The following is a 16853-nucleotide window of genomic DNA, read 5'->3' as shown; positions in this document are numbered from 1 at the left end:
ATTTTCCAGTTTAGCGTCATGTAAGGTTGCAGAAATATGGCATGCTCGTGTAAGAATCTGGACTTTTCACCTTGTCATGTAAGATTTTGGGATTTTAACCTCATCATGCACAAAAAAATGACGGAGCTTGTAGGGTCTCATGTATAGTTTGGCAGAAGTTCACCATCTTCATGTATAAATTTGGAACTTGAGGCTTGTCATGTATAAATTCTGCCCTCATCCATATTTTAAATGCTTGAAAGAACTCGAGTCTCTTGCTGGAAATTTGCTTTTGAAAGTCCTCATGACAGTCTGCTGTAGGTAATCTACTCCTCTTTGATCAAAATTACTTCCAATCTGATGCAAATTTGTTATGATTTGCTGCAACTCGCACTTAGGATCTGCTCTTCCAATTCGCTCTATTCTGCAATTCTATGAAATGCATTTGATTTAAGTTTTGAAATGGGAATTTGATCTCCCTTTAATAGGATTCAGGCATTTGAAAGTTGAAATTTCCCTCCTAAGCTAACTCAGTCTTAATTGTTTGCATTTTGAATAAAGGGAGGTCGACCCTTTGTATTGTTTGTTTGCAAATTTTGTACTTGATTCAGCACACACTTCTATCTCTAGCCAACCTTATCCTTGTTTTAGACTTTATGCATGAATTTTTCTTTCAATGTCGGCCCTTGATGCATTCCATTACACGTTTTATGTTTGCATTTTGGAGGGATCAAATGTTTTAAATTCAAGTCAGCCAAGTTGGGGATGCATTTTACCTATCATGAAATGGTATAAATGTGAAGTCAAGCGCTCCATGTTTCAATCACACAATTCACACTCCATTTAATTAATTCTACTCTGCATTTTCGGGATTTTACTCTTGTTATGCACAATTTCGGAATTGCAAGCTATGCATGCATAAATTCAGGATTTCGAGGATGTCATGCACAGATTTGGAAATTGCACCCAGCCATGCATAAAATCGGATTTCAAGGCGCTCTTCATGTATGATTTCAGGATTCTAGCTTGCTTATGCATCAATTTTGAATGTTAACTTAGTCATTTATCCAACTTTTTTTGAAAATTTTAACTCCTCTTGAAAAGTATAAGGCATTCACACAAGGGTTTTGGGGGTTTTCACTAGGTCAAGATTTTGGAAATGTTGTAGGTCTATGCAAGAAATCGTCGTTTTGCTATTGGCATGTAAGAAATCGAAAATTTCATGTGCTCATGTAAGATTTTAGACTTTTGAGGGTTTCATGCTCTATTTACACCTTACCTTTGCATTTTTTATCCCTCAAGTGGTCTTGCACAAACATGTTCGGGAATTCAAATGCTTGTGTATTGATTTCAGTGCAAATTTCATGCATTTTAGAGGCTTGTGTAATGAATTCAATTCATCTTTTATGCATTGCAATTTTGAGAATTTCCAGCCTTCATGTATTGATTGCATTGAAGCCCATGTACATATACAGATCTGATTGTGATGGTCATGCTTTTGCAAAATAGATCAGATCGGATTTTTTGATCATGTGTGCATTGCAAGCATTTCAACAAAACGATGCATACAACAACCTCTTGATTAAAAATTGATTCTTTCCCTTTGCACTATACCTTGTGCAACTTAAACTAAGAATCCTACCCCCTTTGTTGTGAATTTGATTAATGCTTGCATTTTCGGAGGTGGCATCATCCCATGTAAGATTTCGAGATTTCTCCTTACTCATTTAAGATTTTGGGATTTTTGGATCTTCATATAAGAAATAGGGATTTTGAGCATTTCATGTAAGAAATAGGGATTTTGCAATGTTCATGTATAGTCCTCATCACTTCATCACTTTTGACATTCGGGAGTTCAAGCAACTATGCAGTGCAACTCGGGGATACAAAGGTTAAATGCAGTATTTGGGTGAAATTGCAAGGAGACCTTGTGATTCCACCCTTGTAATAACTAAAGCAAGGAATCTTGTAACCTCATCTTTCAAGACATTTCTCTCAATCCCGGACTCACTCTTGGACTTTTCAAGACGAAACCCTCTCCTTCTAAGGCCAAAGACCACAAAAATGTTGCCAACTGAACACTAGACTAACAAAACACCTAACCTAGCCAGTGAAAAGTGGCCATTTATTGGGGCGAGGTGTGAAAATGTCACAATAGGACAAACAACCACCTCCTAAGTTTTCGGTGTCGTTCCCACTCTTCGGATACATTTCTATCAATTTTCTGCTAACTGGAAACGTTTCTTGGTGTCCCCTTGTCCCCAGACAAGTACCCATCACTGAAACAGGTCTGCTTCACCTGGAAACTGGGTATGCTTGATATTAATTGATCAATTCTCGGGTTGTTTGAGCATTTCAAGTATTGGACAAGTGTTCAGCCAATAACATATTCAGACATGGATTATGGTAATAATGTGTCATGAACCAAAAAAGTAGAGCATAATGTTGAAATTTTTTTCACTCACAAAGAGGCTACAAAATAGTCTATTCTATTACTTACTTTCTTCTTCCATTTCCCATTTATCTTCTCATCTAACTTTTTTTGAGTGGCCTTGGTGCATTTAAATTTGCAAATCAAAGCTCATATGGACATTTTCAGGATACGGAAACTTTCAATTTAAGATCTTTTCATTTTGCATTCTTAAACTATTCATACAAAATAATTGAGAAAATATTGAATAGCAGAAGCAAACATGAAGAAAAATGGGGACTCGTTATTGCCTGAGATGGATTGCACCTGCCAATGTGATTGTAAAACAGGAGTGCTCAAACAATGGCAGCCCTTTGTCATATAGGTTCGATTGAATTTGAGCTTGTCTTTGAGGAAATAAGATGCTGGATGGGTTTAACTATTGTCAAATTGGCCTCATGCATTACATAATAGCATAGTTGAAGAGTCATCTTTGAAGTGTAATGGCTCTTTGTGTTGTCTACTTGCACAGTTCATGTTACTCTCCCTCTTGGTCAATTTATCCACCCTTGATTGTGTTTCTTTCACTTGTTTATGCTACTTTCTGCAAGTATGTTAAGAATGCATAGCATAAGTAGATGAGATTAGCTGTATATAAGGATTATCAACTATATGAAAGCATAGTACTTTGTTTATCTCAACATATTAGTATTAGAATTAACCTCACATAGTACTTGTTTATCTCAGCATATTAGTATTGGTTGCCCTATGGTTTTGTGGATTGATTAAGTATTTGAATGGGTGTAGTAGCATATTTGGGATATGAATTCAATGATGCAATTGTTGAGTTTTCAGCTCAGATGGGAATTTCTGCACAGGTTCGGTGTAAAAAGCGGGGAAAAGTTCAAATTTTTTTGTATTTCACTTTAAAGTGAAAGTCTTTTATTTAGTTAAATAAGTCTAATGAAGTGTAGAAATACATAAGTGATTTAGACTTAACTCTATCTCATTCTTATAAATGATAAGGATGTTTTTGTAATTAAAGCCAAATTTTGGAAGATTAGATTTTTAGCTGAATTAGTATAAAGATAGGAGCAAGATAGAAGATTGTAAGCAATTCATTCAGATTGTCTTTCGAAGGGATGAAAGACTAAGCTTTCTGAAGGATTAGGAAATTGAATTTAAGATACAATTGGTTGTCATGCAACTGTGAGTTATATTAGTTGTGGAGGTTTCCTTGTAAGTTATTTCAAAGGAATGGAGAACAGGTTATGAGGTGTCATTATGTTTTGAAGAGTTCATTATTGTGTAATTGATTCAATGTTTCTAACATAGGAAATTAGTCACCTGATATTTTGAAAAGAATTCTTTAAAAATTGCAGGCTATTTTAAAGGAAAAAATCACAGTTAGTTATTGAGTGAAAATTTGAAATTATACCTCTTTTCTAGAAGAAAATCAGCTCTCTTTTCTACAAGGAAATCTTGTAAGGTTTAAAGAATATTTGTCAGCTGATTTAAATTAAAATCGTGTTGATAGACAAGAGTTAAACCGCATGAAGTTTTCAGTTGAAAATTGTGAACTTATGTAGAGGAAAATTGTGCCAAGCTCTAGAGTAAACTAGTAGTTAGGAAAAAAGTGACGACTCAATAATTTCGATATTTTTTTTTCAGCCACAACCAAGGTTTGTTGTTGCATGGCTTGGTCACTTTTTTTCTATAGGTTTAAGTTGCAGCTAGGGCATAGTATGAATCATTAGCTAAGGGTTGAAGGGCCATAACTAGGGTTTATGAGTAGTGCAAATTAGTGATAGTGTTTTGAACTAGCGACTATGGTAATCAACTAGTGTTTAGCATAAGTGATGGCTAGGGTTTTATTTAGCTTTGTTATTAGATTCGGTCAAAACCCCCCTGTATTGATATGCATTCAATCTAGGTTTAGATTTGGTCTTGATTCTCTTGTGGGTATGCCTAGGGTATTGCTTAGACACCTTAGGTTCTTGGGTGGTACCCTAGGCGAACCTAGGGGGACCCGTGGCAATTAAACCCCCTAAAGTGAACAAAAATATATCTCAAAACATGGATGAAATGATATTCGGATGATTTTGGCATTGTAGATCTTTTTGCAAGCCTTCCAACAATATATTATAATAGCAAATCAGATGCTCAAGTCAAAAGTTATGGCTCTTGGAAGTTGTGCTACCAAATTTCAATTTTTAGATGAAAGAATTTCCTAGATTGGAAAACGAACAATTGGACCTCTAGCGCCAAAAAAAGGGGGAGTTACACTTAAAAGAACATTCTAAGACAGTTATTGGTGTCAATAAAGAGGTGAATAGAGGTTACTAAAGATAGCTCCGTGAGTGCAAATTGTGGCTTCGATCTGTAAAGTTTTTTTTTAGAGTTGATTTTGTTTGTAAAGAGGCACACACATGTGGATGTACTTTGTAGCATTGTAATTTTTGAATCTATAGTTTCATTTCATTGAAGAAATCGAAAGTGGGTTGTTTTTCTTCTTGCATTTTTTGTGCTAATATATGTTGTTGTGCTATGTGTGAGTGTTGGGTGGAGTAGCCCTTCATCAATATTGAAGTTTGAACAATGAATATTTATTATGACATTTGAGTTTGACTAATTTGTATTGTATTTTTTTAAATTTTCATGGTAATTTTTTTAATTTTTTGTTGTGTTCTATTCTGAATTTAATTATTGCTGCAAATATGTATATCAGTGATGGCATACTTGCTGAGTCAAAACCTAGGCGAGTTTTTATGCCATTGACTCGCTGAAAAACTCATCGAGTATTGGACAAAAACTTGCTGATTTTTTGGCAAATTTTTGCCCAAGACTTGGCGACTCTGTGCAAAAAACTTGGCCGTGTAGGTAAAAAAGGCCACCACACCAAAAAATACATTTAATTATCAAATTCGCTCCTTTTCCTTGTCCAAGGCAAGTAAGCCCTCTCAACTAGCAAGCACACCATTTGCAATGGGTTTTCATTGAGGAGAGCAGATTCAAAGAGATCTTTTGGTGAATGTGAAGGCAAATTGGAAGCACAGGTAGGTTTTCTGTTTTTTCATTTTCTTTTTTTTAAAAAACATTTTACTTCATTTTTGCTACATCCAGGTTAAAGAAAGTCATCAATGCTAATACTATGTAGTATATTTAGATTTAAATTCCACAAAATAATATTCGTCACCCATTTTTGTCAAATTTTCTTGATTTTTTCGTACCCGACTTTTAAAAAAAGAAAAAAAATTTAATCCTTTTTTTGAAGAAAAGGTTTAGAATTTTTAGATTAGATTAATTTTTTATTGATTTAAACTAATTTAGGTTGTTTTTTATTAAAAAATTAACATGTTGTACTTTCACTTTGTATGTGTAGGTTAATTTATAATGGCAAATAGAGATGCTTCAATCATCTAGTTCAATCTCAGGCTCTGCCACATTGGTGCTGCTACCATTGTTTGTAGGCACTCGTCCTGTAAGAGTTACCCTGCTTGGAAATATGGCTATCAAGGATTAGAACCTAGGTCAGTTCATTGCATTAGATGTGAAAAAACATATCATGGAGGCATCAACTGCCTCAAATACCATCTTGTAGGCATTACCCATCACAATGCCAAGGGTTATCTTGGGACTACTGAAGAAATATAAAGAGAAATGAATGCCCAACTTGCAGCCATAGAAGAGAAAAAATTGCAAAGGGAGAGAGAAAAAATTGCAATGGGTGGATTGATGGGAAAAACCACACCATTTTTAATTTTTTAGTAGCTTGCAAGAATGAGGTTTTTTTGAATTAGTGGATGCCTCCAACAAAGTAAAAAATGTAGAAACTTTGTCTCTAATGTTGAAAGAAGTTGTCGTGGAGTTGGAATAGAAAATGTGGTGCAAATAATAACTGATAATGCAACAACATATGTGGTGGCTGGGAGAATCCTCCAAGCAAAACACGACACTTTTTTGGTCACCTTGTGCAGCACATGTCTTTGACCTTCTTTTGGAGGACATAGGCAAACTTGATTGGGTGACATGTGTAGCATGCGCATTGCTCTACCCATACAATTTACTAAGTTTTAACCCACAAGTGAATGAAATAAATTGCCAACATACAAGTAACAAAAATTTTCCTTTTTCCATTTCATAAACAAGATGCATATTTGAAATAATTCCCATTTCAACTTTTTCCATTGCATCATAAATCATATACAATGTCATATTCATAAACATATGAATTTTTTTATATTTTTCTTTTCCAAACTTCCATTTACTTTAGGAATATTTGAATACATACAAAGCTTCTATGAGCTTAATGAAACATAAGAAAAACAAATGGTTCAAATGTCCTTGCTGGCATACATCCTCAAATTTTGGCTGCCAACTGGATGAGGAAGAGCATCACTCAAGCACTTTTCCACCCAACCAAGACTTTATAGTCCCCCGTGCCTCTTTTAATAGAAGCGACCTGTTCGATGAAGAGATTGGCTTGGTGACTTCATAATAATAGCCTTATGAGCGTAGTGTTGTGTTCTACATAACTAGAGCTACCATACATTGGCTACAACCTACATGTATGGCATTCCCTGTCTAGTATGTAAACTTGGATCACAGTGAACCATCAGTGTAAACAGTAGCAACCTGCACTACTTTGGCCAAATAATTCATCACCTGGTACTTCGAGTGTGAGTCATATGTCCACCCACTTCATTGCTCTATTTGGTAAGTGACCTTTTATTCTATACACATATCATTCCCATATCATTCCCATAAGGTTAATGATAGAATGACTAACTAGGTTATTCCCATCCACGGATTGACCTGACCCCAGGATTAACCAAATCAGTCATTCCTATATATTAAAGATACACACCTTAGCACAACTCTAACTTTAGCTATTACATACATGTGCATAAATCTATTCATAAAAATTATCAAGTTTCTATCAACTAAAAGATGCATATTCTGCAAGTAACACAATCTCAATCATTGCTTTAATTAAGCTTCTACAATAACTTATTCTATATACATAAATATCACAATATGAAAGAAAAGATAGAATCCTCATGCTTGGTATATAGCTTCCACACAATACCGATTCCTTCTCACAATCTCGCTAGCTTCACAACTTATCCACTAACATAGAAATTCACAAGCTCTCAATGATAACAACTAGCCTAATTCCTCACAATACTTGAACCATCCTCTTTAACTCACTAATGAAGAACAATGAAAACAATGAACAAAAATGAAAAGAGATTATGGAGACGTAAAGATGAGATGAGAGTGAAATGCGAGAGATGCTCTCAATAAGAAAGAGAGCTCTATTTATACACAAGTTTGAGAGACTTAATGCTATAATTAAGTTCATTGAATTGCCACCACTCTCTCCCATCGCCACCACTAAGACTATGTGGCTTCTTTTTTAATTACAAAGTCGACACATAAACAGTCCTACAAAATTCTACAACAAATCACTCATATTTACTAATTTAAATATGATTAGTCATACCTATAAATTACCTAAACAAATAGGTTTATAACTCTTATTAAAATCAAAGAATAGAATTTGTATTATATCTATTCCACTTATGAAGCTTGCAAAGTGGGTCGACCTAGTCAAAATCCACATACCTATTGACTAAGTCTTCCTAATACTTGGCATGACCACTTAACTACATTATCAATGCAAAATGCTAAAGATAAGGAGGCACTTGTTACACATAGTCGCTTTGCCTAAGGAATAGGTCGATGCTAGTTACTTGCCATAATCAACCACCTTTACCTTGGAATAAGTCTCCCTAGTTCGAGAAACTGCCAACATGCATGCATGGGCAGTGACTTCCACAAGTCTCGGTTTGCACATAGAACCAAGTCACACGTTATGCCTACTTGGTCGACTCAGTCCAAGGTCCATATGGTTGATGATAGTACATACCACACCATATATATTGGCCTTAATAGCAAGCGACCATCTAAACATGTGCGCAAGGTATTTACCCTTCACCTAGGTATTTAGAAAGGTGGCGGCTTGCCCTATTCACATGACACTTTACCTTGTGTGCTCACCTCCCATGCACAGGCCACACTAACACCTACGTGCCCACCATTATGTGTGTGTGGGGGGTGAATCATGAGGCTTACTCATCTTGGTCAATACGAGTTGACTACCTTATTTGACATGGTCACCATAATAAAATACAGACCGATCCACATATATTTATATATTAGTATATGTATGTATATATACATATATTAATACTTGTATATATCAAATAATCAAGTATTAAATCTAAACAATTAAACATTATATATATATATATATATATATATATATATATATTCATCGATTAATATATAGATAGATATGAAAGCTTAAAGATTTAAACCTATCATAAAGATTCAATCCAACATTCCAAACAAGGGTATTCAAACCAAAACATTATGAAATATCACTAATTGACATAAGGCAACTTACCACTATACCCACTAATTTAACTTAACTCAGCCAACTAAGATGTGAATGTCTGATAGCTCAATAAGGCACATATATAAGATTACCGAACCAAGTTCTTCTCATGAGTGATACTCTTTTAAAACACACATATATATACATGATATATTTCATCTTTTAAATACTCAAAACATCACATTGATTGCATTTTTTTTTTCATCAAATTTCTAATCAAGATAAATATATTCAAAGCATATTCATGTGCTAAAGTATTTTAACTAAACATGATAACAGTAAATAAGTAATATCACAAAAGAACTGCACAAGCTAGCTAAAGCAACACACTATCTTTTGAAAAGTATAGAGAATAGATGAATTGAAATGAACGAGATCTCTTGATCATTAAATTATCCTTGAATCATTGTGTGAAGCAACCAATATCATGGAAAACACATCTGACATCAACTACTATCTCAGAACACTATCACACTAAAGATAGCATCATCAAATCTCTTCATATATATCAGATGATCCAATTGATTTGGATGAGATAGATCCTTATAGTGATTGGATAGGGCAGGATGAGCAACCTCCATTGTTTATTGAGGATGAGATCTATGTCTTGGAGAGGCAGGCATTGGAGATTGGAGAAAGTAGGTGCAATAGGAGATTTGGGATTGGATGACATAGATGAGGTTGAGGAGTCGTCATTGCCACTAGAATCTACATCTAGGATGGAGTTTAACTAGGGGATGCAACCTGTTACCCCAAGCGAAGCGGAGGAGCCACAACAAACTCCAAGGATTGGACCCTCTAGTTCTACCTCTTCCCTAGTTTTCACTAGATCAAGGAAGAGGAAGATACAAAATATTTTAATGTAGTATTTACTTTTAATTTTACAATAACAATTTACTATTTTCATTTTGTTTCAGTCTATCAGCCATCAGCATTCCAAATTGCATTCAAATGTGTTAGTTTTTGGATCAGACTGTAATATATAGATAGCAAAATCAGAAAACCAAAAAATCAATGCACATAAAGAACACCAGAATACCTTGGGAAAACCTCCCACGTGGAGGTGAAAAACCCAGCTATAATCTCAAATCTTATTATGACAAATCAGTACGAGTCTTTACAAATCTGCTTCAACACTTGAAGCAATCAGAACTGCAGAATGTGAACAGAAGTATGGAGTACTCAAACTAGGGCATACACTAATAAAATGACTTATCTGCAGTACACTTGAATGCTGATTCAAGACACCATTTGCAGATCAATTCACTGCCTCAAGAAGGTTCGCTGCCCTTTGTATCTAGTTAGCTGTCCTCTGAATAAGGTTCGCTGTCCTCAAGGTGGAGTTCGCTGTATCCAGAAAGCAGTTCACTGAGCATAGAAGATGATTCGCTGCTGATAAGAATGGATTCGCTGATGACTGCATGGATTTGCTGATTACTGCTTAATGAATGTATTCTCTGATTGTCGCTGAAGGAGATCACTGTGTGGAATGAATGTGTAATAAGCATGAATGATGTTTTGTATATATATGTGACATAGCCTCCCAATTTACCTAGCTCGGCTTTATTGTTTTGGCACCAAGAATAGGATCAAACCTATAGATTACAAGTTACATTCATATAGGTCTTGTCCAATACAATTGCAAGTTACATATAGGTCTTGCTTAATTACAAGTTACATTCAATAGGTCTTGTCCTATCCACAAGTTACATTATATAGGTCTTGCCCTATTACAAGTTACATTATATAGGTCTTGCCCAATATTCATAGCAAGCTATAATTACATGTAATCCGAACTTAGCTATAATTTCAACAAAATTGAATCAAATATGATAGAAAACACTTTTGTACTCGTTAGATGCATCATCTCATTGAATTTTGCAAAAAATTGTGTTTCTAATGAAATTTAAGCAATTTTTTAAGTTGCTGGGATTTTGCTGATTGTTTGCCAAGTCAAGTTTTTGGGCTTGGCGAGTTTTTGCCGAGTCCGAATAGTCCAACTATGATGTATATATTTATATATTTTTTTGTTTGATTTTGTATGGATGAATTCAAAACAAACCCAACCCCCAATTTTTTCTTCTAGCTGAAATTGAGAATCCAAACCCAAACTAGAATTAGTATCTGAGATTAAAGGGTTTATTTTTGTCTAATTTTTTTCTTACTATGTTTGTCTTATTTTGGTTGGACTATAACAAAAAGAAACTCGAAGACTAATACAAGATTTCAATGGCACTGGATATGGTCACTTTGATTAATTTTGAAATCATGCTGCTACACTAAAACTTTCCCTTTCAATTTTATCCGTCACTTTTATTACAACATGAACTATGCTGATGCATGCCAATTTCAATTTTTGCATTGTGATTTTCATGGCTATTGTGTGATGAACTGAAGGATCTATACTAGTCATTGTTTTCCTTTACTTTGCCCATCTCATTCTGTCTGGACTGTAACTAAAAGAAACTCTCGAGAAGGCTCTGATAGAAATTTTTCAATGACATTCTCGTGTCGCTTATTTTTGGAACCACGTGACAGTAACAAAACTTTTCATTTCAATTTTATGCCTTACTTATTCTATGCCCATCTTAAACCATGCTGATGCATGCCAATTCCTGGTTATGCTTATGTGGTGACAGTTTTTGCCTTATAATTTTCTTAGCTAATGTGATTAATTCAGGGGTCTACGTCTGTGAGGGTTTTTACTACACTTTCTCTTACTTAGGTTGGATTTTAACAAAATTAAATTTACAAGAAGATTATAATAGATGATTTTAATGGTACCACAGAGCTGTTTATTCTTTTAGCTTTTAATGAAGCTATCAAGGAACAGAGCAATACAAGTCTACGGTTGGTACTTCTGCAGTTCTTTGCAAATCTTTGTTTATTATGTTTATTTTTAGTTCCAACAGGAAATACTGTTGTCTAAGCATGGTGCGGATGGCAAAGATTTTTCATTACTGAAAAATTCTTCTACATTCAATGCTTTTCAAGCTATGGGGGATAATCTTTGATTCATTGGCATGTGAGAAAGTCTATCTTACTTGGTATTCTACGAGTAGATAGGGTCTTTTTTGGACTTGTCCCACCCTGATACAAATAAATGCTTGTTTGTCCTCATTGGAACTGCAGACCATAAACTTGGGAAAAATATTCTAGTAGTCTTTATTTATTTCTTTTTCTTCTGCTTCATAGAATGTTTCAACATTTTCTTCTTTTCTGTTCTTGAAGTGCTAAAATTGCTATGCAGGTTTCTGATTTTCCCTTATTGAATGTCTTTTAATGTATGATTCTTTTTATTGGTTCCAGGACTGCATCTCCTCTTCCCGACACCGGACAGTGGTTGTTTTTAGCTTTGAATGAAAAGCTTCCAATGGTAGTGGTGCAAGTTTTAAGGGCTCCCATTATTGGTTTACATCACTACTTGATGTTGTTCCTGATGCTTGCATTTTCAGTTTTGTTTGACTGTGTTAAAGCTCCTGGGTTGGGGCTTGGAGCCAGGTATATGTTCACTATGGCTGTTGGCCGACTACTAAGGGTTATAACATTTCTCTCAACAATCCTGCCTTCTGCAAGACCATGGTGTGCTTCTGTTCGATTTGAAATTCCTAACCATCCTCATCCTTGGCTACAGAAATATTATGTGCCATATGCATCTGACCCTAATATGATTCGTCAGCTTCTTCGAGAAGATATGAGTAATGGTGAGCAAATCCATGAAAATCATGTCCAAAATGTTCAGCTTTTTTTAATTTCATTTCAAATCTGTGTAACATTTTGTTAATGTTTCCATGAATTTTGGGATAGGGTACAGGGGGCATGGTTTCCAAGATGGAACACAGTGTGAATTTTGCAAATGCTGGAGGGAGGCTAAGAAAATTAAATCTCTCTCTCTCTCTCTCTCTCTCTCTCTCTCTGCTATATATATATATAATCAGAACAGTATATAAAATTGTTAAGAAGTATACAAGTCTACAAAAAAAAACTATTTTTATATATATATATATATATACTTTTAACAATTTTATATATTGTTCCAAATTTAAATAATTAATTTTTAACTTGGACCTGAGTGAGAGAGGCCACAAAAGGGATGACCTCTTCCCAAGGCCTTAACATTTCCGGTATTAACACAAGCAAAAACCAAATAGATACATAACATACGAGCAATTCAACCTTATCCCCTTTTATTATGTGTTTGTAGGACCATCCTACTATCCCCAATGTTACCTGGAGGAACTTTCCTCTTTTGTCTAACCATAGAGATCCATTCTTCAAACTTCTTAGGACCCTGAGAAGGGAATGAAGAAACCTCAGCTGAGGGAGAACTAGAAGACTTGTTGGGCTTAAGTTGGAGAGGAATGTTGCACTTTGATTGTTTGAGTCAAAACACCCACCATCCTAGAAGGAGGCTCCTTACTATTGTTGTTGGCCTGCATAGAAGGAGACTTGGGAGGAATCTTTGGAGCAATTGAAGAATCATCAATAGAGGAATTAGAAGAGGAAAAATCCTCAAAAGCCACACCATGCAAATCCACAACATCCTCAATCAATTGATGTCTATGCTTAACCCTAACCCACCAAGGAGCTAGGTGAGAAAACTAGAGTAGTTTGGTGCTAAATGACTTATAGCAAAACAAGATCTACACTTGAAGGGTAAACCTTTATAATCAATTTGTTGTATCCAAATCCAATTCCCCACTCTTAGATGAATTTCTTTAGGGAAAAACTTTTGTAAAATCCATGCCAACCAAAATTTTGACACGTGAAATGAGTGAACATCTATCTAGTTTTGTGATAGCAATAAGTCTTCCTAGAGAGTCTTTAATGGAATAAAGTCAAGTTTTAGAGCAGAATTGTAGGGGAAAATTAGGGAGCTTGACCCATGTTGGGGAGTTGGGAAGAGAAGTTGATTGAGGATTGAAATCTAGAAACCAAGTTAATCCTAAATATGCTTTGTCCCAATACCAGGGACCACTCTTAAGAAGAATATCCCTGTTTTGTATCGGAATTACACACTATTAAGAACCATCCTTTAGCACAAAGGAAATTAGGAAAACCCTCATTCATAAGGGTTTAAAACGAGGGTAAATCGGTCATGTAATTTTACCAAATTGGGTCAAAAATCATAAATTTACAAACTAAAGCTCCCTGTTGCAGCCAAATTTCAGACTTGCTCACCTCGTCAACAAAGTCCACCATAAACACTTGATCTAGTTTGATATGTTAGAACTAGGATCTACTAAGCATTGTGCTAGTATCGAATTTGGAGTGAATTGATAATGAATAAGGTGTGTACAAATAGGTAGAGTGATTGGGTCAAATTAGAAGTCGATCCCAACATTCAATGAGTGGTGTCAAGTAAGCTACACCAATTGGCAAAGAAGTATCAACATGTGTCTTGGATGAGTTTGACCAACTCTAAGTTGCCACATAACCTACCTAAGGTGCCTTACAGCCATGTGTAGAAATACACATGAAATTACTTATTAAAAAAAACGTAAAATATATTCTACACTAACATGACAATATTGTTATCTATGACCATTTGAAAATCTAAACCAAGGTTAAGCCAAGGACATAGATTTCTCCCTTCTTTGCCAACCAAAACCTTAGAAAGCATATCCTTCATCGTGGAGTGTGAAAGGGGAGCAATAGGCATAAATGGATTGGAAAAATTAAGTATTTCCAAGCTTCTTGTTGTCGCATTACCAACCTCCTTGTCATTTGAAAACCAACCATGCCTTAGTTGAATTAGTTCAAAAGGCTTGCCAGCATATTGAAGGGGCGTTATGATTCCATTGTTATTATTAGATTGTTGCCATTTGTGCTTAAATTTGATGAATCTTGGGAGGAATTGATGGCATTTTTGTTTCCAAGCAAAATGATGTCCTTAAAATGATTTACGTTGTGGCAAAATAGCCCTAGCCTAAACACCATGTTTATCGTTTGAATTAATGTGGAGGCTTTCATGTATTGGGGTAGTTGCATCCTTGATCGATGGCATGTCCTTTCTATTGGCATCCTTGATGTTTTCCCCTAGTGGGAAGAATAGTTGAGAATTTGTCCTGCCACTATAATGATAAAAGATTGTGGCAAAGTAGGATAAGAATTGACCCAAAGCCCAATCAACGCAGGGCATTATGGATCTTGTCATAACACCTTGGATCCTCTACATATTCCCACTTGCTAGCATCGATCTTGTCCCTTACAGTTAATTCATCCTCCAACCATGCAAATTTGTTTTCGAAAACCCTAGCATTGGGAGAATTTAGGGGTGACTTCATCTTGCTATATATATATTATGTTCAATTATTTTTTTATTTTTCTATTTACATCCTTAAATGCAAGTAGGAAACATAGGTACATCTTGGGCATTTGTTGTGTTTTTAGCTAAGTTATTGGTTTTGGTTGTGGATCTAACCAAATAAGTTGATAAGATATACACATATTATAATAGAAATAATATATTGCAGAAGATATATCTCACACAACACAAGAGATGTTTGTGGGTGAATATGCCCTAATATCCAATATGCAAAAATCTAGCAAACCCTTGAGGTAGGGTAATGCCATACTCTACTCCTTATGGAAGAAGCCACTCTACACTATATCTCCAAGAGATCCCAAATGCAATATCATATTTCACACATATCTCTTACAATGATAATAACATTCCTTTATATATACCTCCTTATAATACAATGGAAGGGTAAATCTTAATGAAGCCATGCTCAAAACTTGTGATATAATTAATTACACAAATTATTCACATGACCCGAGATAACTAAAGAGATGTGTGCCACATGTTGGCATCTCCATCCAATTAAATACGCTATAATATACTATCCCTAGTTACATAACATGCCATCCCTCCTTAACATGTTTTGTCTCGAAACATAAGAAGAAGCCAAAGAGATCCATAGTTGATTCCTTGTTGTGCCTTCTAATTCTTGGAACCCATCCTTGAGCCATAATTTGTTGCACCCATTTGATTCCATTCCTTACCATAGTAAGTTCTTTGCTTCCATGAGTAGGCATTACTTTTTGCTGCTCACAATGATGTGGATGCCTGTATATTGCACCCTTTGTTGTCATTGAAACCTTCTCTATTTCTTCACCATTTTTTGCCACTTGTTTTAGTGGTTCCTTAGTAGAATTATTTATTTCTTCATTTTTCTCAACATCTTGATCTTCTTGCCTTCTAATTCATTGTTACAATCTTTATGGGATTCTTGAACTTTCTCTTCCTTGACTTTCCTTGGAGTTCTTTATGTGTAGTATCTTGTACTGTGGGGATGACCCCACACCGTACCAGTATCTCGTGAGCCTCTTGTTTGGGAGGTCTTGGGTTTGAGTTTGTTCAAGCCCTGATGCCCAGTTGGTACCTTGCCAAGGAAATGCTCGGTCTTTGCAGAAAAGGTGATGCTAATAGGCACCTGCAACACGACGGACTTGTGATAGTGACCAATCTCCCAAGACTATTGCAGTTGAGGTGTTAATGCCTCTTTGTCCAGGGACAAAGAGTATGGTGTGCGTAGAGGAATAAGGAGGAAAAATGGTGCACGTCGAGTTGGTATGCAGGTTGCGGAGTGATATGGATGTCTCGTGGAGTGATAAGGGTTGGAGGGATAAGGAGAAGAATTGAGTGATAAGGAGAGTAATGGAGAGATAAGAGGTTGCCCAAATGATGAAAAGAGAACCAAGATCAACGTGAGACAAGATTAGGGAGGTCTTAATGCCTTAGCAGGTGAAAAGATGTAACCACGGGGATGGGGTCTCCCACTGTGACCCCACTGGTTCGTAGCTCTAGTCAAAAGCGAGTAATATAGAAGGAACCAATTACCGATCAAAAAAAAAAATCTTGAAATGTATTTTTTTTCCTTTATACTAAAGCTTTATGAACTTACTTTGGACATTGATATTTATTGTTCCCAAAGATTTTAACTAAGGATAACCAAGAACAATATCCAATCCATCCATATCCAAAACATGGAAGTT

General features: G+C 35.5%; 1 protein-coding gene across 1 annotated transcript in view; it reads left to right on the top strand.

Moving 5' to 3' along the window:
• The window catches only part of LOC131063219 (protein PHLOEM UNLOADING MODULATOR), a 31458-nt gene that overhangs the window by 4866 nt on the left and 9739 nt on the right, over positions 1–16853 (top strand). The window contains exon 2 of the mRNA XM_057997010.2: positions 12162–12556. Within this exon, the coding sequence (XP_057852993.2) occupies positions 12162–12556 (395 nt within the window). The remainder of the gene's footprint in view (positions 1–12161; positions 12557–16853) is intronic.

This window comes from Cryptomeria japonica, chromosome 1 (assembly GCF_030272615.1).
Source record: "Cryptomeria japonica chromosome 1, Sugi_1.0, whole genome shotgun sequence".
Lineage (NCBI taxonomy): Eukaryota > Viridiplantae > Streptophyta > Pinopsida > Cupressales > Cupressaceae > Cryptomeria > Cryptomeria japonica.
This window is presented reverse-complemented; position numbering and strand designations above follow the sequence as displayed.